At 38.3% G+C, this 23,407-nt stretch overlaps 3 protein-coding genes and 1 long non-coding RNA gene across 6 annotated transcripts in view; 2 read left to right on the top strand and 2 right to left on the bottom strand.

The window, feature by feature from the left end:
- The window catches only part of LOC147046381 (uncharacterized), a 43,425-nt gene extending 32,833 nt beyond the window's left edge, over positions 1-10,592 (bottom strand). Inside the window, exons 1-3 of the mRNA XM_085930356.1 lie at positions 10,497-10,592; positions 5,565-5,644; positions 5,028-5,134 (exon numbers count right to left, since the gene is read on the bottom strand). Coding sequence (XP_085786482.1) covers positions 5,028-5,134; positions 5,565-5,573 — 116 coding nt within the window. The 5' untranslated portion in view covers positions 5,574-5,644; positions 10,497-10,592. The remainder of the gene's footprint in view (positions 1-5,027; positions 5,135-5,564; positions 5,645-10,496) is intronic.
- Positions 10,593-10,618: 26 nt separating this feature from the next.
- LOC147046383 (LIM/homeobox protein Lhx8-like) lies at positions 10,619-14,668 on the top strand. 3 transcript variants are annotated; one of them, XM_085930355.1, is made up of 8 exons: positions 10,619-10,775; positions 11,851-11,994; positions 12,293-12,414; positions 12,542-12,762; positions 12,905-12,996; positions 13,158-13,253; positions 13,623-13,797; positions 14,000-14,668. In XM_085930355.1, the coding sequence occupies exons 1-8, from the start codon at positions 10,749-10,751 to the stop codon at positions 14,074-14,076; spliced, it is 954 nt and encodes a 317-aa protein (XP_085786481.1). In that variant the 5' UTR covers positions 10,619-10,748; the 3' UTR covers positions 14,077-14,668. The 3 variants fall into 3 exon arrangements, with proteins under 3 accessions (XP_085786481.1, XP_085786479.1, XP_085786480.1); XM_085930353.1 differs by lacking the exon at positions 10,619-10,775 and adding an exon at positions 11,192-11,513; XM_085930354.1 differs by lacking the exon at positions 10,619-10,775 and adding an exon at positions 11,192-11,513 and having other exon boundaries at positions 12,908-12,996.
- A 627-nt stretch (positions 14,669-15,295) lies between these two features.
- Positions 15,296-22,867, top strand: klhl20 (kelch-like family member 20). The gene is made up of 14 exons (XM_085930146.1): positions 15,296-15,426; positions 16,358-16,418; positions 16,577-16,834; positions 16,943-17,051; positions 17,178-17,384; positions 17,524-17,682; positions 17,776-17,870; positions 18,006-18,121; positions 18,419-18,602; positions 19,074-19,217; positions 19,300-19,433; positions 19,683-19,891; positions 20,083-20,189; positions 20,363-22,867. Exons 2-14 carry the CDS (start codon positions 16,396-16,398, stop codon positions 20,445-20,447), a joined length of 1,830 nt encoding a protein of 609 aa, XP_085786272.1. The 5' UTR covers positions 15,296-15,426; positions 16,358-16,395; the 3' UTR covers positions 20,448-22,867.
- Positions 18,109-23,407, bottom strand: part of LOC147046385 (uncharacterized) — a 36,265-nt gene continuing 30,966 nt past the window's right edge. Inside the window, exons 2-3 of the long non-coding RNA XR_015068208.1 lie at positions 19,650-19,784; positions 18,109-18,870 (exon numbers count right to left, since the gene is read on the bottom strand). This is a non-coding gene — a long non-coding RNA (uncharacterized LOC147046385). The remainder of the gene's footprint in view (positions 18,871-19,649; positions 19,785-23,407) is intronic.

The following is a 23,407-nucleotide window of genomic DNA, read 5'->3' on the forward strand; positions in this document are numbered from 1 at the left end:
TGAAAACGGGGGAAATAATGTTCTAAATTGCATGCATTACATTAATTCATGGGCAGCAATTTAACAGTCAATCAAACATTTATTTCAGTGTACAATGACACCTTAAGTGATACTGTTTGTTTTTGTAATTGTCCCCACAAATGTCAGTATACCCTCACATTGTCATTATTTTAATATGAAGCATATTTGCAAAAATATTAGATTTTATCGAGAGTGCACCTAAGTATACTCAAATGTCAAATTTGAAAACATCATATTTGGCACCATCTGTATAAAAAAAGTTAGTTACAAGGTAGCCACAGGTTAGTTGGGCTAAGTGATGAGTCATTGTACAACATCCGCGGTCTTAGCTCATGATGTAACAGTAATGAATGGAGAGGTTAGTGGCCTCGGGGAGAAACTCTTTCCTGCTTTCATGGGATTATATTCATTGAAAAAGCAATAAAGAGTCATGTCACTAATACTGATGATGGAACTTGTAAATTTGTGTTGGGCAAATCACTGTCCAAGCTGCAGTCCAGGAAGTAGTAGACTGATCCAAAGACAGGCGATAAATAGTATGTATTGTAAATTTACTTTGTAAATTGGATGTCGTTAATATTTCTCGACTGTGGGTATGTGAAAGCCTTTGGGACTGTGATTAAGGGCTACATACATAATTTTGACTTGACTCCAACTTGCAATGCCATGAAAGAGTATTTGCCCTCAATTTGTAATGAATTAATGTACGCACGTTTAGACTGAGATTTTTTTTTCAACTTTCAAATTATTATATTTTTGAGACAAATGATTAAAAATGAACAAAATATTTCAAACAACCAATTCGAGGGAGAAAAAAATCATAATGCACAAAATTGCTTATTTTAATAACAAAATATTTCTTGCTATAGTTCTTCCTTTGCACATATTATATTAAAACATGGAATTTAAATCTTATGGCCTTAAACTGCAAATTATGGCTTCCTCTTGCCTTTCTCCTGGTGCTGTTTGCCATTGACTCCCATGATAATTCCTTTATTTCTAAGATTAAAAACCACTAAGCAAAATACAAGGACAAAGGAAACACTACAATATTTCCCTTTTTCAAATTGAGTGCATTAAATCTGTTCATCAAATCCGTGCATGTTTGTCCAGGCAGTCAGTTACCAGGGTGACTCAGCACCTCATCACTGTGCCCTTCTTGACAGGCAGAAGCTCTGTCACGCATATACACAAACAAACACACACACACACACACACACACACACACACACACATATACGTGCGCACACAGCGTTTCTGAAAAGAAAAAAATGTTGATTAGTGCTGACAACACTGTCACCTCAAGCACACACACACACGTTCACACATCATACTGTCAGGAAATTAGAACTGTGCATATATTTTATACAACTTGCCTAATGATTGAACCATTTCTTCAAAGTTGTCAGCAGTATGGATTTCACATTGTGTTCGTGCAGTGGGATTTTTAAAACGTATTAGCTGGCATCCTTCCCAGGCGAGACGCACATTTGAGTCGGCGATGGCAGTGAATGAGGGAATGGTCGAAAATAATTTCTTCTAGGTTTCTACTCTCCGATTTTTAACATAAAAAAGTAGTAAAAATGAAAAGAGAAATAATCTGTACAGTCAAACCTTCAACATCAGAATACAACTAAGGCTGCACGATAATGGAAAAACATGTAGCGATAACGATGAAATGTAGTGATATCGATATTATTGTAATATTTAACATGTTCCAAAAGAAATTACAAGTTTGCTATATCATGGAAAAAAATTGCCCTTTCTGATGTAAGAGGCATACACCCACAATCCAGTCATCAACCCAATCTGATTAAAAATAGCTAACCCAAGCTTGGGGAAAAGTAACTTCATTTGTTCAAAATTCAAAGCTACCAGCCAGCAGGTTCGGAAAGCCACCCGATATGTCCTTGTGTGTATTGCATATCCACAAACTAAACTCGTTACTCATCATCTTACTGATTTATTTTCCAGACAGGTGTCCTTCACATTGCCTGTCCCCAAAAAACAGCGATAAAGACGATCTAAGAGCCTATTATTCTGGTGTATTGTACCTACTCTGTCTCAAGGTTTTGAGGGGCAAGGATTGTGTCAGTAAACCTTGCTGGTTTACCTGTCTGTCATGGTAAACAAGAATTGATTGGGCTACCTTGAAGGAGGTAATGTTGAATATGATAATCAAAACTCAGATAGCAACACTTTGTCATTGATCCTCTGTTTATCCTTTACCACTGTGATGCAGTTCATTAACTTGCCTCTCATTTCCATGGATGCTGAAGCAGCAAAATAAACTTGACTAAAATTTGACTCTATTGTTTCACCGTGTTCACGTAATGTAAACCAAACCCCGGTTCGAAATGCCAATAATAATCAACGTCTACTTTATCATTCATTGTGTTCTGTGAGAAATATGTGTAGCCTACTGTATTGCATTTATTTACTATACAAAAACAAAAAAATATGGCTTTAACTATTTGAAACCGGATTAAAGAGCAGCAATATAAACCACTTAAAATCATTAGGTCATAAAATCAACGACATCTGCACTTTACAGTATCATAGACTATTTATTGCAATAAAATTTTACCAACTACTAATGAGGAAAAATATTGTCTTTGGACGGCTGTTTGATCACATTTGTGTGATCGCACCCCTGTACTGCCTGCCCCTGCCTGATACACTGCCGTAATGAATAAGGGGACACATTTCCTGTAAAAGCACCCTACTAAAACAGACAAAGGTGCTTTTGTCTCAAAACACTAAGAGATAGACCTACTACTGCCCGTTTATCTGCTCATCACATACATGACTCAGACTCTATGGATGCTGGGCAGAAACTGTGGGCTGTACCAGATGTACTCTATGACCCCAAACCTAACTGCCTGACTGGTAATCTGAGAGGGATTGAATATAATCTCACCAATCCACACAGTACAAATGCTACATGTATATCATCATGCCAAAAGATATATATTTTAATATCTCTGATTATCAAAACACTTCATCTTTGTCGTGTGTATTGTAGCAATTAAAAAAGGGGCTCAGACTCACCTAATAAAGACAAGCGCTACAGAAAATGTTTATGCTGATTGATAATTTGATCGACACGCAACACAAACCTTTACTGCGTGTGTTATGACGTCAGTCTACGGGTTTGTTATTCCCGGAAGCTGCCATCTCCTTCAGTTCATCATCACTTGTGGCTTAAAAATAATACAAAAAAAGAGCGGATGTGCACACTTGTGCAACTATAATTTTAACTTCCACACTTGAAAAGTCATCATATATCACAGAAATGTACAAAAGTAAATTTGGCATTTCACTTTTTGTAAATTTCTCCAACATCTATCCTGGAAATGCCCAGTCTAACATTAGACAAAAGATGTATTTTAATGAGAACATAGTCTGCAATCATTTGACTCTTGCTATTCTTCCACGAGAATGGGCCCGATCCATGATATTTCAGTTTAGAAAGACAAACAGCTAGACAGACATGGGCACAGACAGAACAATGTGGAGGCCTACTAATCCCCACAGAGAGGATACAGGATGTGCCAGGATGCCTTTGTGTGTATTGAGGGACATCATTTTATAATCAAAAGCTCCCATCTAAAACACAGTCTTTACCTGACAAGCTGCATTAAATCAGAAAAGCATATTTTATATAACAAGGTCTTCCACCCTACCTACGAAAGAGACAGCGTGTAATAAAGCCGAAAGAAATGTAGATCGTGATTCCTCATTTTGAGATTTAATCATCCACACATGCACATCACGTATGCCATTTGATATTATTTTTTCTGATAGCTGACAACCTACGGGCCTAGTCTTTTTTTTTTAGCATGCGCGTAGATGGTCGCGATTGCGGCATCACTGTAACAAAGAGGAATGAATTCACGGATCTCCGCAGGAGACAGACAACACCCCCCACTACACGCCCACCATGCTCTGCTATTGTGGATGGGGGAAACATCGTATACTACAATGATACATATCGCTACTCCGACATCTTTGCTGGTAATCCATCAGACTTGCATACTTGTCTTGTCATCTAGATCCCACGCATTTCATCACTCATTTCAAATGATGGTGCAGAGCGCTGCAGCAAGAACAAGGTTTTCACACGCGATGACATAACAGCCCAACTAGTGTAAAATGAAGAAATTCAATTCACTCACGGTGCACTGGTGTCTTGTTTTCTCGTAGCGTGTGTAGCTGTCAGTCAGAGTGGGGGATTAAAATATCTCTCCACCTTTCTCTGCTCACTCAAAAAAAACTGATGACAGGGATGAGAAGTCAGTTCCGCCCACAATAGACCGTTTGACCAATTGGAAGCCAGAACGAGAAACCCCATTCGGCACAATTTGCAGACTCTTCGCGTGGCTCTTCGGAGGGTAGTGTTGCCTTCAAGTGCTACCGTACATACAAGAATTTCCCCAAATGCATAGTATCCAGGGACGCAAATTATATATACATTTTTTTCCGAACTGCTTATCCTCACGAGGGTCAGTGATGTCCCCAAAAGTCTTTTCAATTTGGGGACATGGGGAAAGTGGCAACCAAAAATAATATTTATGTCATATCAAAATAAGATGCCACCCAGGTTGATGAAACTGCAGCATCTTGCGCTGCAATCTGCCTGTTCTTTGTATTTGGCAGATACCAGTAAACAGTTTACATAACAATGCTTTGGCTACAGTTGTTAGCAACTATCAAGTGGGCAGAGAGACAAATATTTCGAATCTAGATTAAAAACAGAATAGTGCTAAAAACCTGTTTTGCAACTCAAAAAAATTGATGACTTTCATTGTAACCTCATCTTTGACACTCTTACAAGGAGTGCTTTTGGCTATAATGTGTTTACATGCACAGGTTCATCATATCGGACCATCTAGCTAGACTCGGAGCATGCACCCATAAAATTGATGTCATATTTTTTTCCATAAGTGTATGTCAATTGCATGTGTGTGCTTTCTTACCACACACCATACAGTTTACTGTATTACATGCAAGTCGGCCACACAGGCCAGATGTTGGAGCTCTGTGGACCAATCCAGATGAGTTTCCAATGGACCTCATCCATACAATGATGACCTAAATAAGGAATGAACCCCTGCAGTGTTGGAGCTTAGTTTAGAGATTGACACAGTAATATGAAAAACATCCTAAAGCACACATTAAAGCTATACTGGCAATATTATTAGAATAGAATATTACAAATAGAATGTAGAGACAAAAGAACTGCCGTGACATTTTCAAGAATTCTATCTGAAATAATATCTTCTTTGATCAAGAGAATTATCGAGGGAGGATTGGGAGATTTTACGTCAGTCAGTGATGTTGGTTGTCAGACTAACCCGGGGGTGCGGCGGAATGAAAGATTTGGAGAGAGAGTGGGGGAATTTGTTGAGGGGATTTGGAGTGAGGCTGTGCAGGGGGTGTCTGGGTTAGATTGGGGGATGAGACACAAGTGGGGCATTTGGAATGCTCAAAAGAGGTTTTATTTTTATTTTAAAAGATAAATTGATATCCTTTAAAAGTACCTCAAGCATAGTTGTTTTAGAGACTGGTCTGTGGATGTCTTCAGATGGATGCCTGAAGACGCTAGGTCCGTTGAGTCACCCTTGACACACAGGCCCAGACATTAGCTGACAAAGTCAATTTGGTGCAGCCTCCATGAGGAAAAGTAAAATGAATGGTGCCTTGTGAGTGGTTTGCACTTGGGAGTTCACAGTAACTTTCTACATTCGGCCACTTCTGCCCTTCATCATGGTAATGAAATCCATACCCGTTATTGGCACAGCAGTGTGTGGCGGGACCACAAACTGACAAATTTCAACAAAACCAAAACTCTAGGTGTGTAAAGCATGCAATATCTTTTTAGCTTGAGGTATTTTGACAAAACACATTCACTAACTTGTGATAAAGGCACTTGCAAAGTTTTTTTTACATTTTGAAATTTCTAGTCCCCTTTCAATTTACCTGGCTCATTAAACCTCTGGTGCAGACAATGACGCAAATTAACATTCAATTCTGTGCCACATTTGTTACTGACGCTTAAAAAGGATCATATCTATATGTGTCCTCCAAAAATCAAAGAAGAATTGGAAATTCCAAACGAAAGTAACCTCCGGATTAAAAAATTGGAATACATCTGAAATTAAAAAAAAAGTGAAAGCAAAAAATTGATCATTTGTGTTCTACAAAAACCAGCCGAAAAACAAAGCACCCTAAAATAACATGGATACACACTACCCTCTTGTGGACAAAAAGCGTTGGTGCAACTTTGATATATAAAAGGAAACCATAGGATTTAATTGCCATTTTAATCATCTCGCAGACAATAAAAAATTCGATCATCCAGATTTAAATGGTTTAAGAAAACACGAAATTATGGTAATAAATTAAATGACTGATGGACTTTATATACCGTATTTTCAGTAACCTATAATTATATCCCATATTTCAGTACGCTCTTTATTTTGTGCATGCTCAGAACAACATTCATGCACAACCACTGATCACCAAGTGTATTGTTTTTTTTAACATGGCATTGCAAGTAACCATTAACCAACATGCTCAACAAAAAGCCTTTTTAAATCATTGAGAAATCACTTGGAAAACAGTTTTTGTGAACCTACATTCTGTAAAACAATGCATTGAAAATCAAACTGTACAATTCACTAGAAAACATTAAACCCAGTTGGTGCATGGGCCTTGAAAGAAACCATTAAGTTAGTGCGGCTCTGGATAAAGGCACTTAGCAAATGTTTATTTTCATTGTCACTGAGTAACTGATAGTGTATTGTTTCTTTCCCTATCTACAGTGCAAGTAGTGGGGATTCAGTTCCCACTCAAGGCGGTATGAATGTGAGTGTGAAAATACTTGATTGTCTCTGCAAGTAGTCGCGGATGTAGTTGGCCGTTTGCCCCAAATCAGTTGGGAGAGGGTCCAGGTTACCGTGACGATGAACAGGCTAAGTGGTTTAGAAATGGGTTGGATGGAGCCACTATGGCATGCTTTACAAAAATGTTATCCTCCTTTGTTTTTAAAAGGCCTTGGAGTAAGTCCCAAATTGATAAAACTATTAATCTAATGACGGTGAAGAATGTTCCTATACTGTAGTACTGCAAATCATAAATACAAGCATGTAAAAGTAAATGCAAAATTATAATAGCAAGTCATATATAATAACCAAATAACATTTGCAAAAATGAAATTTAAATCTCTTTTTGTGAGCAATATAGGTTCAGACATTGCCTTGAACACAGGTTTGAGGAAATTGTAGATGCTTTCCACTCCTACGCTCGATCTTTCATGACTCCATTCATTCTGGTGTCCTGCCGCAAAGTATGTTTGTATGACTAAGGCAATGGGTAAAACATTGCTTTCATCTCTTTAGATTAACTGCGGCAAGCAGTGAGCCAAAGGACACACAGCCCAGCTCTGATAAGGCACATGCCTTAACACATACAGCCACTGGATAAATGTAAAACTTCCTGCTAATAGGGCCAGGCCATGCATAAGTGGATCTGTGCTTATCTGAGTGGCATCACTGCACCCTTAACATACAGAGCCAATTTACCAATTCCTTCAAAGACGTACACAGAAACCAGACAGGCAACAATTTAATGGGTTTAGTCTTTACCGATGTACTGCCTATATGACACATTCATTTTAACTAACTATGTTCTGTTTTTATGTATTATAAAAACAGTTTTAATGGTCATTAAATTTCAGGAATAACATGGTTTGATTTTGTACATTTCTAATGAATGTAATTAATCATTTTGATCATAGTTAATCAATAAAAGCATGTGTCATAATTTGGCCTGCAGCAAACTGTGTGTGTGTGCTGGTTATGATAATCTTGATATGATAAGACATGATCCGTGATTATCATGATATGATACATTCACTGTGATCTTTCTGTGGAAGGACAGCACAGTAGTCGACTGGTTTTAAATCCCGGCTCTGGCCTTCCTGTGTGGAGTTTGCATGTTCTCCCCATACCTGTATAGGCTTTCACCGGGTTTCGCAATTTCCTCCCACATTTCAAAAACATGGATGGTAGATTAATTGAAGATTCTTAATGGTAGGTGTGAATGCTTGTCTATTTATGTCCTGTGACCTGTTCAGGGTGTACTCTGCCTCTCGCCCAAAACCAGCTGGGATAGCAGTATGAGTAGACTTAAATGTGTTCTTGTGATGCTAGAACCTACTGGCCTATTGTTTGAATAACACCCATCCAGCGGAACCGACATTTACCTCCATTACCCCTCTATGTTTATCACCGCACGATGCCCAAAATAACCTGTCACTCTGCAGCCACTGTTCACCCGTTTCCTCCAATAGCGTGACTCTGCTATATCAGGGGGCGGGAACTCAATTAAAACAGGATAGAAGGAGGAAAACAAGATGTGACTGTGAAGTGGGTTTCACAAAGGGCAGGAAACTTAAAGACATGTCAAGGAGAAGTGGGAGCAAGATGGAGGAGCGATAGAAGGACGACGGCTGTGTGGGTGAAAAGAATTGAAGTGAGGTAAGTAAATGTGTTTGAAAAGAGAACAAAAGTAACAAGAACAAATACAGGGAGGAAGGAAAGTCCAGACATAAGAGGAAAAAAGAAAATGAAAACATCCCCAAAATATTGCTGCATTGCCTTTGAAATTCATGTATAGACGTCCTTATCATATAATTGGATAAACCCTCTCTGCATCCATTGCAGCCTGGTCAACCTGGAAGGGGGATCCTCTCATCTATGGTCCCTTCTCAAGGTTTCTCTATTTTTTCCCCCTGTTTTGACTACTGATGAAGGAAGGTTCTAATGTTTTGAAACTTATATAAAAAAAAAATACTAAGGGGTCGAATGGGGGCTGAAAATATTGCTGACAGTGATAGCACGATATAGTGCTGTAGATATAATGTATTATTCTAACTTGGATAAAGAGGTTAATAAATGATGGGACACTTTTACACTTCCATAACTACCGTTACAAACAATCACAACATGACATGACCAAGTCACAAAAAAAAACCTGCTGCTGTAAACCAAAACAACTCGATGTTCGTGAGACCCTGGTTGTTTTTGGTTGGAGAGGGGAAGCCAAACCCAGTGGGTGACATAACCCTCAACATCATGATTAATCCATTCACTGGGGATGGAACTGGCCTTCCCTTTTTAATACCACTTGTCCTTGTGAGCCTGTAACCCAAATGACTTTAGAAGAGAGGTACGGTGCATCCTAAATTGGCTGTCAGTCAATCACTGGGCACAAACAACCAGTCACACTCACATTCACACATAGGCATAATTTAGGGTCTTCAAATGACCTAATATATGTTATTTTAGATGGAAAACCAAGAAGGGGCTTAGCCGAGATTTGAATAAAGGATTCCTGAACTTGAGGTATACGTATTAACAACGGTCATCATATATCGTACGTATATAACGAAGTCACCCTGCTTCGTAATACGTTACAGTATACATTTAGCTATTATTTATCTATATTTTGATTGAGATGGATACTTGGATGGATTAAAAAAAAAAAACACATAGGGTCCACACTCTTCATGAGGAGGCCTTTAAGGCTCCATCTGCTGTCAATTATAGAAGCAGGTGCTGGTTGTTCAGAGCTCTCAGACACACTGAGCAAATGAGACTGGGGAAAAAAAAGCTTAGCATCTTTTTTTTTTCTTTCATTTTGCAAGTCTGGCCATGGGCAGATTTGTTCATCTAAAAATTGTGTGACAAGTACTTTAATAATATACCATTGTTCGTACAAACAGGGAGCTAATGGTCAGGTAATCTTTTCCACTGTTCATTATAAAGAGCAGATGCTATATGAAAGTGTTTTGGTAAATCCTTAAATTTACAGTGAGAGGGCGTACCAATAAAATGGAAAGGTCATGTCAAAAATATTTTAAACAATATCATTTCTGATTCCCGTTTAGAGCTTTAAGATAAGATAAAAGTTTGCACTTCATTTGACGCATCTCTGGCCTATTGTTTCATGATGCAAATTTGTGTATTGTAATTTAAATGGTAAAAAAAACTCATCGCATATCCGTTTTACTCAATACAAAAAGTATTACCAAACAACTTGGATGTCTTCAAATGTATCTAGTAAAAATGCAAACATTCTTAAAATAAAAATGTCTACCTTGATTTACATTCCCAAACATTTTGTGTTTGATTTTGTTTACCAAAACATATGCAAAACCAAAATGTATTTAGACAAAAAGCAGTGTTTTTTTTTTTTTTAAAAACATCTATTTATTTACAATATTGAGATATGTCGCCTATAATCCAAGTTATCAAGCAATTATATCCTAGGGGGAATTATGACTGACCTTGGGCTAAAATAAATAAAAATAGAGGATGCATGGCACGCTATCTGCAGAACATTTAAAGAGTTTAGAACTTTTGTGACACATACAATACTTGAAAGAGAAAATAATATTTGACACCTACATTTGAGACCAAATATCCTGCATGTAGGCCTCTTTCTGTTCGTCAAATGTCAGACCAATTTGTGGTTCCTGATGCTGCTGCAGGCGGGCCTCTAGGCGTCTGAGTGGGAGGTACGTTTTTTTTTTTTAAACTTGTGAAATTTAAGGGACAGAGGCAAATTAAAACAAGCTTTGCCGAAAGAAGTGGGTTCCCAACAAATACGAACGTGGTGAAACGGACAAGTTTATTAAGTTTGATGATTTGGGGTTGGAAATGTTCCAGTCTGTTTCCAATAGCGTGGTAAGTTGAATTATTCATTATTAATTTCCCAATTCGTAGAGCCGGACAAGTGCGATGAAGAACTTGAAACGGAGTTTCTTTTTTTTAAAAAAAGACAGAATTTCAAAAACCTAAAAATTGACGCACGAGTTTTTCCAATGCTTTTTTTTTTTTTCGTTTCAGTATAAAGATACGGTTTACATTTGAGTATAAATATGTTTTCTTTTTAGGGCAGTGTCATTTTTTACATTGTCATTCATACAAATTCGTGCACAACAAACAACACGTCGAAATATGGGAGTAGTTTGTTTTTTTCTATGTTTTTGATATTCTGGTGTGGGACATTACCTGCGCGTCTCTGCAAACTATGCACGGTTATGTGCGCATCCGCTTTATCAACTACCTTCACCTGTGAGGCAAATTACACGCACACACCTTGTCCAGCTGTGCACGCGTCGGCAGGCCCGTATTTCGGATGTGACTCCGGAATAGACCCTAAAAACTTTTGTTCCGTGTTTAATGTATAACTAGACCCCTATCATGACTAAACCTGTCAAATGAAGACTAGAATAATGTTGAAGATTAAAGTTTTTTTTGTAAATTCTAATAAAATAAATTGGTGGTCATGGGAATATAAACCTTGCTTCCTGTTTTGGTCTTAAGGGAGTATCTGTCAGTATTAGAAGCAGAGGCATGTCGGACACACAATTGACTCCTCCGGACGCTTTAGTCCAATTTGGAAATTATTTTCTTGACATAGTAAGTTCTTTTTTTCTTAAATTATTTGAATGTTGTCTGGGTTATGTTACCTAAATGCTCGGGGATTTATGTGGTAAAACAATTTAAAACAACGCCGACTGACTGAGCGCGCACATCAAAGAGTTGCCGCCCGTGACAAAAACAGTATAAATATGTCAACAATTGCCGTGCTAGCAAAACAACGGGTATTGAATTGATTTGAACCTTTTTTTTTCTGTTAAATTTGTATACTTCGACGACCTGAATGCAAAACTTCAATTGTGAACTTTTTATTTCTTAATGGTAATGTCATTTGTAAGCAATTATCTATTACATAAGCAACTGCGTTTTCTAACAGGGTTCCTCTGGCTCCGAGGACCTTTTTGAGGACTGCTTTTCTCCCTGCACTTTGTCCTCCTCCTCTTCCACAATAAATTCTAAGCAAGAAAAAATCTTCTGTTCAGCTTGCTGCCAGGAGATAGTGGACAGGTATCTCCTCAAGGTATGGCCTTGTTAAACTGTATCAAAGAGACTATAAGTACAGAAAAGAGTCAACTCCGCCAGACTTTTAAGACTGCTCAAATAAAAGTGAGATAAAAACTCCCAGTAATTCATGGGAATTCTCATATTGCTATTTTAACATGGCTTTCTGCAAACATAGAGCCAGGGGTAGGTAACCTCATAATTAGGTCTGAACTCTGTCATTCAAACATGCCACTATAGTTGTCCAGTATGCAATAAACAATCTTTGGCAACAATAAAAAAAAAAAAAAAAAAATTTAAGCTGATTCTCCTTTCAGGTGAACAATTTATGTTGGCATGTCGGCTGCTTGTCATGCTGTGTGTGCAAGACATCCTTAGGGAGACATGTGAGCTGCTTTATCAAGGGGACACACGTTTACTGCAAACTAGACTACTTCAGGTAACACAAAATGTTTTGGTGATGCTGTGGGGAATCAATTTCTCTTTTTTATAGTGGCTTAAGAAAAAAAAGAACACATTTTATTGATATTGTTTTCAGTTCATCATTATTTTTTGTTCTTTATCAGGAAATATGGGACCCGTTGTGCACGTTGTGGTCGGAACATCCATACCAGTGACTGGGTGCGACAGGCAAGAGGTAACACCTTCCACCTGGCTTGTTTCGCCTGTGCCACCTGTAAGCGTCAGCTGTCGACTGGAGAGGAATGTGGGCTATTAGAAAACAAAGTCTACTGCCGGCCCCACTATGATGTTATGATGGAGCATACCAAACGTTCTAAAGAAAATGGTAAGCAAAAAGGAATACAGTAATGACCAAATGTGATTGAGACATTAAATGGCAGGTGGACAAAAACACAGCATAAAGGTAAGATTTAAAAAAATAAATAAATAACATACACTGTGTGTTGTCTCTGATGACCAATCCTAAGTAGATACAGACCAGGCAGTGAAAGATTGCACCAGCACCATGCCCAGACCTGCTAAGAGGGCTAGGACCAGTTTTACTGTTGACCAGTTGCAGGTACTGAATTGTTGTCAAGCCCACCTCAAAACGTAGACTTTGGAGTTATGTTTTGTTCATACTCCACATACTTTACATTCACTGAAGTTATAGGTATAAAGGACCCATGGTTGTTCTGAGCACTGGTCATGTGAGCCTCATGCCCTCAACTCTATCTTCAGGTAATGCAAACTCAGTTTGCTCAAGACAACAACCCAGATGCTCAGACTCTCCAGATACTGTCAGAGAGGACTGGTCTAAGCCGCAGAGTTATTCAGGTGGGCTAACACAAAATAATTTAAATTATTGCTTCATCGATGGATAACTGTTGTCTGAATTTCTATTTCCTTAACTAAAAATGGGCATTATTTCAAATTCATAGTGCACAAAAATAACTGCATCAACATAACAGATCTCGAAGTTATGAATTCTGATTTATTTGTTTTTTTGTTTATGTCCATGTATATTTTACAAATGAATCGGTAATGATTTTTTTTTTTTTTTGGCATTCTCAATTATGGATTTTTATTGACTCACTGTTTCAGCCCTATTGAAAAGTCCCTTGTGGTACTGTAATTTAAACACAGATCTTATGCTGCATAACATTGATTGACATTGCAGCTTACCCTAATTTTTCTCAACTGCAGGTCTGGTTCCAGAACTGCAGAGCCCGTCAAAAGAAACACACAACCTCAAATTCTGCCCCCAAAACAATGCTTTCACTCCCTACTAGTCATCTGACACCACTGTTGGATGACTTGCAGTACACAACTTATATTCCACAAGATGTGCCTCTTCTGACCACAATGACCTATGTGGATGGTAAGAAATCCTCTCTTCACACTCGCCTCAACCAAAATTCCCAAACAGAAAAATCTCGAACCTACATCATTGTATAAAAGTGTTAGACCTTTCCCAAATTAAAGTTGTACGTATACATTGTTGGCAAATTTCTGAGAAATGCTTGCAAATTGTATTTGTTTAAATTCTGACTTTTTACCTTATGCATTATTTATATTTTCAGTACAAACGCAGGACACACTTCTACTTCAGCCGCTCATACCCCATCCACAAACACAGCTGCCCGTCAGACACACTTAAGATGCTGCCTACCACTGGGAGAGGTCAAGGTCACCACTCACAAATTGTCCATCTATGTTTTCTTCACCGCTTATCCTTATTTGGGTGGCGAGCGAGCCTGTGCCAGCGAGTGGCGGGGAAACACCCTGGACTGGAAGCCAGCCAATTTCACAAGTTATTACTGTAAAGTTTACGCACTCGAATGTGTTCCCATGCACTTCAGATACACAGGGAAGGGAGAGGAATTTGAGTGGAGTTTTATGTTTAAAAAGTATGCTACTTCAATTTATCTGCATAGTATGTTGAAAGCACCAAGACAGTTGAAGTAAATTGTTTGATTAAAAATAAAACTTCAGTCTACACTCATAGGATATAAAATGTCTGTCTACTGTTACAAAATTCACAGCCACTAGTTGAACTGAAAATTACTCGAACCAGTACTTACATTCTTGCACCTCCATTTTCTTTTCGATTGTTATATATAATGTGTAATGATCATTTGGCGCACTACAATTGACTGATTGTTATGCTCAATTCTTCATATTCTGTACTTGGTAATTCTTATGTATTATCACAAGGATGCCTTACCACAAAATAAAACACAGCAAACATGGTCATTTGTCAAATGTGAATGCAGGAATTACACGCTTGCATAACAATATTTAAATAGAAAATGGATGCTGATATGAAAGCTGAAAGTTGGTAGCTTACCGAACTGTCCCAATTATCATACGATTCTTATCAGTTTGGGGATTTTTCACAACTATATACAAAATCTGCATTTACTGTGTACTGTATAAACAGTCTCTGTACAATTCTTGATCTAGTGGAAACTTTATGATACAAGAGTGATTCTGACTACTGTACAATAATGAACTAGTCCAAGATAGAATGAACTGTTGCACTGTATGCAATAGTTATTTGGAACAAGAGCAACAATTTCAATTGAATTTTGATTCATATTATATTTATACTATTTTAAGTCGACATATTTAGTTTTGCTTCATTTGCGTTCATTAAGAATGGCCAAAAATTAAATGTTAAAATTAAGGAGACAAAATAAGTTTTGTTTAATCATCAATTGCGTTACGTTCTATTGTAGAATCATCAGCACGTATGAATGAGTACGTCACTCATGGTAAGACAAAAAAAATTCGGCCCTTAGGAACCGCTGATCTTGCGCGTTTAACTCGATGACGTAATTATGTTCCTTTATTTTGAAAGCGCCTTGTCCGGAAGCGATACTTGATACTTTGACATGCGCACATCGTCGATGAAGAAAAGCTGCGTATCCAACCATCAAACTTGTAAACATTAGCGACCCGAAATCCTTGTGTTTTTCTGCGTCTGATTTTGGCATGTAAATATAAGGTAACTGTACTTCAAAATCAATACACTTTCTATCGTTTTGACATTCGGAATTTTTTATAACAGCTCTGGATGTGGCGTGTTTGCTGATAATGTGGAGTTAATGTTAGCATGGCATTCTGTTGATACCAGTTTGAGGCAAAAGCTATAGATTCTCACGTATTACAAAAAGGTACTCTTGTAAATACATGAAATTACCCTTACACAAAATTACCATTGTTATTTTTCCTCTGTATTACTTAAAATACTCGTCATGGGAAATTGATTGTGACACTCAGCTACCGATAAAAGCAAACAAGTTAGTTTACTGTTTGTTTAAAGAGCAGTCTAACGTTTAAATTCAATGTTTGATTTAACATTAACAGTATTGCAATGCATTCTATAGGAATTTGTCTGGTCCATATTGTCGAAATCAAATATCTTTGCTACTTTTCTGGCTGAGCTCTTTATGGGATGTGTCTATTTGCTGAAAGTACAAATAGTTAACATGAAACGACATGACTTCCACGTTATTTGTAATACGTAATCTATAAAACGTATAAGCGAACGAGCCACTACATTCTGTGACAGATGCCTGACGTTACGTCCATTAACCATTCAAGTTATTTGTTGTAACCGGCGCGAGACTTTATTCTCAGATGTACAGTAATAAGGTAAACAAAGGAGGTCTAAGAAAAGCAAAATAGTAATTTAGCAAAGGTAAAAACATACAGTGTTGAGAGATGAAACATTATAATAGCCATAGGAGAAATGATTCATCCCTGACCCAGTTTTAAAACAGCCAGGCTGTTTACATGTAGTGATGAGGCTGATTTACAGCATTAGCAGAAAAGCAGAAGCAGAACTTCAGATGACCTGAACTTGTTCGGTTAAGAGGTGGGGGTGGGTGGTGCACAAAATTCTATATTCTGATATAGTTTCATTATGTTTGCAGGCTTTTAAGGTGTGGTACAAAACACTGTTCTACCTTGCATGGACCCAAAGCTGATGCGCAGGTATGTCTGAAAATAATGTGAATTTGGGATTCCTCAAGTTAGCAGTACGGAAAAGGCATAACCATGAATTGAATATGGTTCGGTGACTGGATTGGTCCATACTAACAAGTTTTTACAAAGCATATATTCGCTCATTTGACTGTGTGGTTCATCTCCAGGGCCACCAGCGCACGTCAAGACGCCACTGGAATGGACATCACCAGCCGCTGTACCTTGGGGGACCCTAACAAGCTTCCTGAAGGGGTCCCCCAGCCTGCGCGCATGCCGTACGTCTCGGACAAACACCCACGGCAAACCCTAGAAGTGATAAACCTGCTGAGAAAGCACCGTGAGCTCTGTGATGTGGTACTTGTGGTGGGTGCCAAGAAAATTTATGCCCATCGTGTCATCCTTTCTGCTTGCAGTCCCTACTTCAGGTAATAGAGCAAGTTGGATGGCGACTTAAGTTTGATGAACTTTACCAATATTTATTATAATGGTCGATTTCTTGCCACGTATAGAATGTTTTGTCCTGTTCTCTTCAGGGCAATGTTTACTGGGGAGCTTGCTGAAAGTAGACAGACTGAAGTTGTTATTCGAGATATTGATGAGAGAGCAATGGAACTGTTGATCGACTTTGCCTATACTTCGCAGGTAATAATGTTTGTATGCAGGACGCGTTTTTGTGTTATTAGTGTATAAATTGCTTTCAGTTTACTTCTGTAAATCAGTGGCCCCAAAATCCACCAGGTCAATTCGATGTTCTCCTTCCATCTGTAGGTGACTGTAGAGGAAGGGAATGTTCAGACCCTGCTTCCAGCAGCCTGTCTGCTCCAGCTTGCTGAGATCCAGGAGGCTTGCTGCGAGTTCCTCAAGAGGCAGCTGGATCCTTCCAACTGCCTGGGTATCAGGGCATTTGCAGACACTCACTCCTGTCGGGAACTGCTTCGCATTGCAGACAAATTCACGCAACATAATTTTCAAGAGGTGAAAATGTTTTTAGCCTGATACGTTTTAGGGATAGGCGACTGTCTGATGTGCTTACTATGAATATTTTAAATCATCCAAACTAAATGAAATGTTCCCAAAGTGATAATGAAACATTTATTTTTCATTGTCTCGTTAGGTTATGGAAAGTGAGGAGTTCATGTTACTACCCGCCAACCAGTTGATTGATATAATTTCCAGCGATGAACTTAATGTGCGAAGTGAGGAGCAAGTTTTTAATGCTGTGATGGCCTGGGTGAAATACAGCATTCAGGAACGCAGACCACAACTACCCCAGGTATATTTCTTGTTGAAAAAGCACTAAAGCAATTTTTTTTTTTACCGGTGTAGTTGGAAAAATGGACACCCAATGATTTTCTTTTGGTTTTAGGTTCTACAACATGTCAGACTACCGCTCCTTAGCCCCAAATTTCTGGTGGGCACTGTGGGCTCAGACCCTCTTATCAAGAGTGATGAAGAGTGCAGGTAATCTGAATGATAGATCAAATATTTCATGCAACTTTTGCCCTTAGGCCTTTCTTTCTTTTTTTTGTTTATATGTCACTGTATCAATTTGGTTAGTAGGATGTGTGCTATATAACTCTCTTCTGTGGCTCTTAGAGACCTGGTTGATGAAGCTAAGAACTACCTGTTGCTGCCACAAGAAAGGCCACTGATGCAAGGCCCAAGAACCCGGCCAAGGAAACCCATACGGTGTGGTGAAGTCCTTTTTGCAGGTTTGTTTTATTTAGTATTTATTTAGTATTACAATCAAGACATTTTATGGGGCTAGGTAATATTAACAAAATTACATGGTATCTTAAAACTAATGCTCAACATTTCAAAAATGATTAAATAACAATATTATGAAAACCAAGCTTTTTTTTTTTTTTTTAAGGAAAAAACAAAACAATCCAAAAGGGTGGCGGCATGAGCCTCAAACTTTCTTGACATTCTGAGCTCTCCAAAGGTTCAACTCCCCTTCAATGCTCCCTGTTCCAGAAGATTAGTCGAAATCTTTCATTTTCTTATAGTTGGTGGTTGGTGCAGCGGGGACGCCATATCCAGTGTGGAACGTTACGATCCTCAGACCAATGAGTGGCGGATGGTGGCATCAATGAGTAAACGGCGTTGTGGAGTGGGTGTCAGTGTCCTGGATGACTTGTTGTATGCTGTAGGAGGACATGACGGCTCCTCCTATCTCAACTCAGTAGAGAGGTGTGGAAAAGAATCCTGCTTTTCATTGTCTCTTCAGAGCTGTATATCCCAAAATTTACCAGAGTAGCTGCCGTTAAAAATTGGATTCTGCTTTGGTCTCGTCCTCTTCTGTGTTTGTTGTAATATGACTTTCCTGAGCCACACTATTTCAAACTGAAGCCATGATAGTTTTGTTGAGCTCTTTGCAGCTAGTTTAGTGACCTCCACCTCTTGCAGGCACATTGTCTGATGGTTTTACATGCTGTGCATGCCAGAAGCACTTGCCTTGCTAAAAAAAAAAAAAAGATAATATTTGAATGAATCATTTTGGGGACAAAAATTACTTCAGCAAAAAGTAGGTCAGATTAAAGAATTGAACAAGAGGCGAGAAGAAAATATTTTAAAAAAATTGGTAATTTCTTTGTCTGCCCATGCTTCTAGGCAAAAGTTTTCTGTGTGACATTTTTTCTATTTCTCCTTTGGTCGTTCCAGATATGATCCAAAGACCAACCAATGGAGCAGTGATGTGGCCCCAACTAGCACCTGTCGAACCAGTGTAGGCGTAGCTGTTCTTGGTGGTTTTTTATATGCGGTAGGAGGACAGGATGGGGTTTCCTGTCTCAACATTGTTGAAAGGTACTAGTTGAAACCTTAAGTTATTGCCCATGAAAATGCTTATGAAAATACATGAGTTGCTTTCAACGCGCTTGCTGTGCAGGTATGATCCAAAAGAGAACAAATGGACTCGTGTGGCCTCCATGAGCACCAGGCGACTGGGTGTCGCCGTGGCTGTGCTCGGAGGTTTTCTGTATGCTGTAGGAGGCTCTGATGGGACATCCCCATTAAATACAGGTATTAAATAAACTGTATTTATTAACTTAAATTAACTTTTCCAATTGTGGAATTTTTGAAAATGTATCTACAGTAAGATACAGTACATTTCAAGGTATGTATAGAAATAGGGAGGGAACATAATGCAGAAAGAGACAATTTTTTTTAAAAATAAGTCAACACGATGGAAAATGAGTAGGGTACAGTGTGGAAAACAAATTGGGAAATCATATTCACCTGACAGTTTTCCTTTCTCGTTCTCCTCCTCAGTGGAGCGTTACAATCCTCAGGAGAACCGATGGCACACTGTATCTCCAATGGGTACGCGGCGTAAGCACCTTGGCTGTGCAGTCTACCAAGACATGATTTATTCTGTTGGAGGCCGAGATGACACAACAGAGTTGAGCAGTGCAGAGCGTTACAATCCCAGGACCAACCAGTGGTCTCCTGTCGTCGCTATGACATCCAGACGAAGTGGGGTATGTACCGTAGTCAGCCGGCATGCGAATTGTATAAACCCGCATATGATTGATTTCCTTTGAAATGCATTAGGAGGAAAACATTAAAAACATTTAATGAGTCTTTCTCCCCCCAAAAGTTTCACATCAGCATGTTACACTTGGATCACGTAATGTTGATGTGTTGGTTTTGATTATCACTGCGTCTTCAGGTGGGCTTAGCTGTAGTCAATGGTCAATTGATGGCAGTAGGAGGATTTGATGGGACGACATATTTGAAAACTATCGAAGTTTACGACCCTGATGCCAACACATGGAGGTAGGTTCCTTTTGCTGCCCTAATTATATTTAAGTCGTGTATATTTAAGATTGTTTCTGTATCCTCGTTGAATGCCATTCAACAATGTGAAAATGACTCATTATTTTAAAATATTATGTTGAGTCCCCTACCACTCTGATCCCTTGTTTTAACTTGCTTTGACCTCTTCACAGGTTGTATGGAGGAATGAATTACCGACGACTAGGCGGTGGAGTGGGCGTCATTAAAATGACTCACTGTGAATCCCACATATGGTAACGTTAGCCTCCTTCACAGACACACACACACAGCCTTTGAAGTGGACGCCACCAATCCTCATACCTCCATAAAAGACTGTTACTTATGTGAGGATAAAAGAAATGTTTGGACGACACTGAAAGCGGAACAATATTTCCTACTCATCGTCATCATCCCTCCTTCAACTTTCAAAACTCTTGTCTTCAGTGATTGAACATTATCTCCTTGTTATGCATTGTGCACAGAGAGCACACGCTGGGCATCACTGAAGCGCCATATTGGGAAAGCAGATATAAGGACCCTTCCAGTGACCTCATCTTACTTTTACCTTCAAAGCTTTTAGCTTAAAAACAGACTTGCAATTGTGTAGGTTTGTTTAATTGAGACGTGTGGGCGGTGACTGTTTCTAAATCTTAGAACAAGGGAGGGGGTTAAAAGATCATCAAAGGAGGTCAAATAAAACATTGTACAGCATCCAGCAAACAAGCAATCATTTTGTCCAGTTTCCATGAGACAGATAACAACAAACGCTAACTCAATATACAACCTACTCACATTTCCACATAGCTTGAGGTAACTTGTACGACATCCCAGTTAATATTCATGTATGCAATTTAAACAACAGAAAGCGATCAAGACAAATTGCCGCTTGTCGATTAAAAAGTATCTTTACAACCCTGCCACTTTCCAACAGAAAAATCGGTACAAGCAAGTCACATCCTATTTGTAGGCTCCATATGACACATGTCTAGCATTGTGTTTTATGACGATGTGTTTTAAATACTTTGTTCAGGCCCCTCGTCACACTACTGCAATAAATAATGGTTTAAACTCCAAAATCAGTCATTTCTGACGCTCGCCGAGTCTCGTTCTGAAACAGCTCAGTGTGCTTTTAGCTGACTTGCACTATTAAATTAGTGCGGAGAGTCCACATATGAAAAGTTGATTTACTTTTCAACAAAAGAGGCCACACTGTCCTAAGTTGATATATTTGTTATTGATCACTTTCAAAAGCAGACTAATCAACATTTCATCTAATAAGTATTACAAGGTGAGATTGTGGCAATAAAAAAAAAAAACTTTAGTGGATACAATTGTTAGGGTTTGGTCTGGAAATCGTGTTGCTTGCTTACTGGATTACTGCATTTTTTTTATTTATTTTTTTTAGAAATAGCTTCCCTTTCGAAAGGTATTCAGTCATCTATATCTAAAAAAAAATCTCAAGAATAGGCCAAGGCTTTCTAATTGGATTGCTGATGCTTACAATTAACAGACAAATATGAAAATCAGCTTTCATCCCTCTTGTTCCATCAAGTTCTGCTTTGGGTCACATTACTTTTGAGCGGGCTTGTGTGCAGCAATAGTGCCACCTGCTGGAAACTGTGGAATAGTGCAGCTGTTTTGCAGCTTTTGTAATCGTGCTGCCTTTCCAATAGGTGGGAGTGACCTTGCGTGAAAACAGTTCATGACAGACGTTTATATACTCCGAATGTATTGCAGTGCAACTGGAAGTGAGTTTCAGATTTAATTTAATTTCTTTAAATCTATTTTGTTCGACTTTGTTAAACTTTGCATACAAAATTTTCAAGTCACCAGTTGTTTAATGCAGTGATGCTTGACGTTTTGACTAGCTTTTGTCTCAAAGTGCTCTGTCGTGTGTGTGCGTCCCCGTGTGTGTGCGCGTGTCACTGCAATCACAAAGCTCATAACGTTAAGTAAATGTTAAAGGCAGCTCAGCTCTGATTTGACAATTTCATGAAGGAACAAATGCTCTCTAGGATTAATGTTCGAGGAAAGTTAACCGCGCCAATCTGCCACGTTCTTAGTTATGCAAGTCTTTTGTGTTACAGATGCATTTTTCACAAAATTCGATCATTTCATGCATTTTATTATTTGTTTTTATTTTATTAACATGCACCATCTAGCCTCGTTTTAGGAAACAAAAGTGAAATCCTCTTGCTAAAAAATAGTTTTTTTCTCTCAACTGCCTAATTCAGTTATGCAGTTTTACTGCCATTTTTTTGTGTCAGAGCATCTCTGTTTTTATTTTACAAAACAAATCTGGTATTAATGCTCAAGGAGTACCGTTGTTCAAGAAGAAGAAGAAGAACTATAAATGATTTAAGTATGTCCTCACTATTTTTTTCCCCCAAGTACATGTTCTTTCCGCTCTCTTAAAAAGCCTTAATTTGAGCATCTTCTTCAACAATTTTACACTTTTCTGGTGTGTCTGTACATGGTTCAAAACTAGACGGGAGTTTTCCAGGAATAATGTGCTCTTGTAACGATCCGTTGGAATTTGTTTGGTGTGACCTCTGTGAAGTATGTCCTACTTGTAATCTGAATAGAATTCCTAACACAGATTCATTTTTAAACTATGGCCTCAATATCAAAAATGTTCGCCATGAAAATAATAAAATTTGGTTTAGTGGGGAAAGAAAGGTTCCCGTGTTCATGTAGGTTGTATGTTTTCTATGATAAAATTATTTTCCTGTCTGACCTGAAAAGTATTTGCTCTTTTCTCAAATTCATACTCTGAGCCACAAACTCTGCCATCATGTATGTTGAAGCCTGAAAGCTAATTTATTTTTAGCCGGAAAGCCTTCACACTTGCAGCTGGAAGTTTTTCTTCATCCAATCACAAAGTAATAGTGTTTATGATTGGCGTGGTTTGGAAGTCCAAAAAACATTTTATTTACGTCAAAATAAGCTTGCATATTCCAATCATGGTAATTTGACTAAGAAAGTGTTTTGATTGCGCTCGTGTTACTTGGAACAAAATGCAATAAGTACGATGAAGAATTCTTTCTTTTAATTTTATTTTATTTATTTATTTTTTTAGAAATAATAGCTTTTCCGAGCGGCACTGGTTAGTTATAAATATAAAACAAATATGTTGTACATGTGTTCATCTTTCTTATAAAGGGAACCGAAACAAAATGTCAAAATGTACAGTATTTAAATTTTCATCAAAAATAATT

Source organism: Syngnathus leptorhynchus, chromosome 14 (assembly GCF_054491065.1).
Source record: "Syngnathus leptorhynchus isolate UIUO chromosome 14, UIUO_Slep, whole genome shotgun sequence".
Taxonomy (NCBI): Eukaryota; Metazoa; Chordata; class Actinopteri; order Syngnathiformes; family Syngnathidae; genus Syngnathus; species Syngnathus leptorhynchus.

Bases quoted from the DNA above. Each gene is read 5' to 3' on its own strand.
- LOC147046383 (XM_085930353.1), top strand. From the start codon at position 11,448: ATGTCGGACACACAATTGACTCCTCCGGACGCTTTAGTCCAATTTGGA. The intron at 11,514-11,850 runs GTAAGTTCTTTT...GTTTTCTAACAG, and splicing joins GAAATTATTTTCTTGACATA to GGTTCCTCTGGCTCCGAGGA. The intron at 12,415-12,541 runs GTAACACAAAAT...GTTCTTTATCAG, and splicing joins TGCAAACTAGACTACTTCAG to GAAATATGGGACCCGTTGTG.
- klhl20 (XM_085930146.1), top strand. From the start codon at position 16,396: ATGGACCCAAAGCTGATGCGCAG. The intron at 17,052-17,177 runs GTAATAATGTTT...TTCCATCTGTAG, and splicing joins ACTTTGCCTATACTTCGCAG to GTGACTGTAGAGGAAGGGAA. The intron at 20,190-20,362 runs GTAGGTTCCTTT...ACCTCTTCACAG, and splicing joins CCTGATGCCAACACATGGAG to GTTGTATGGAGGAATGAATT.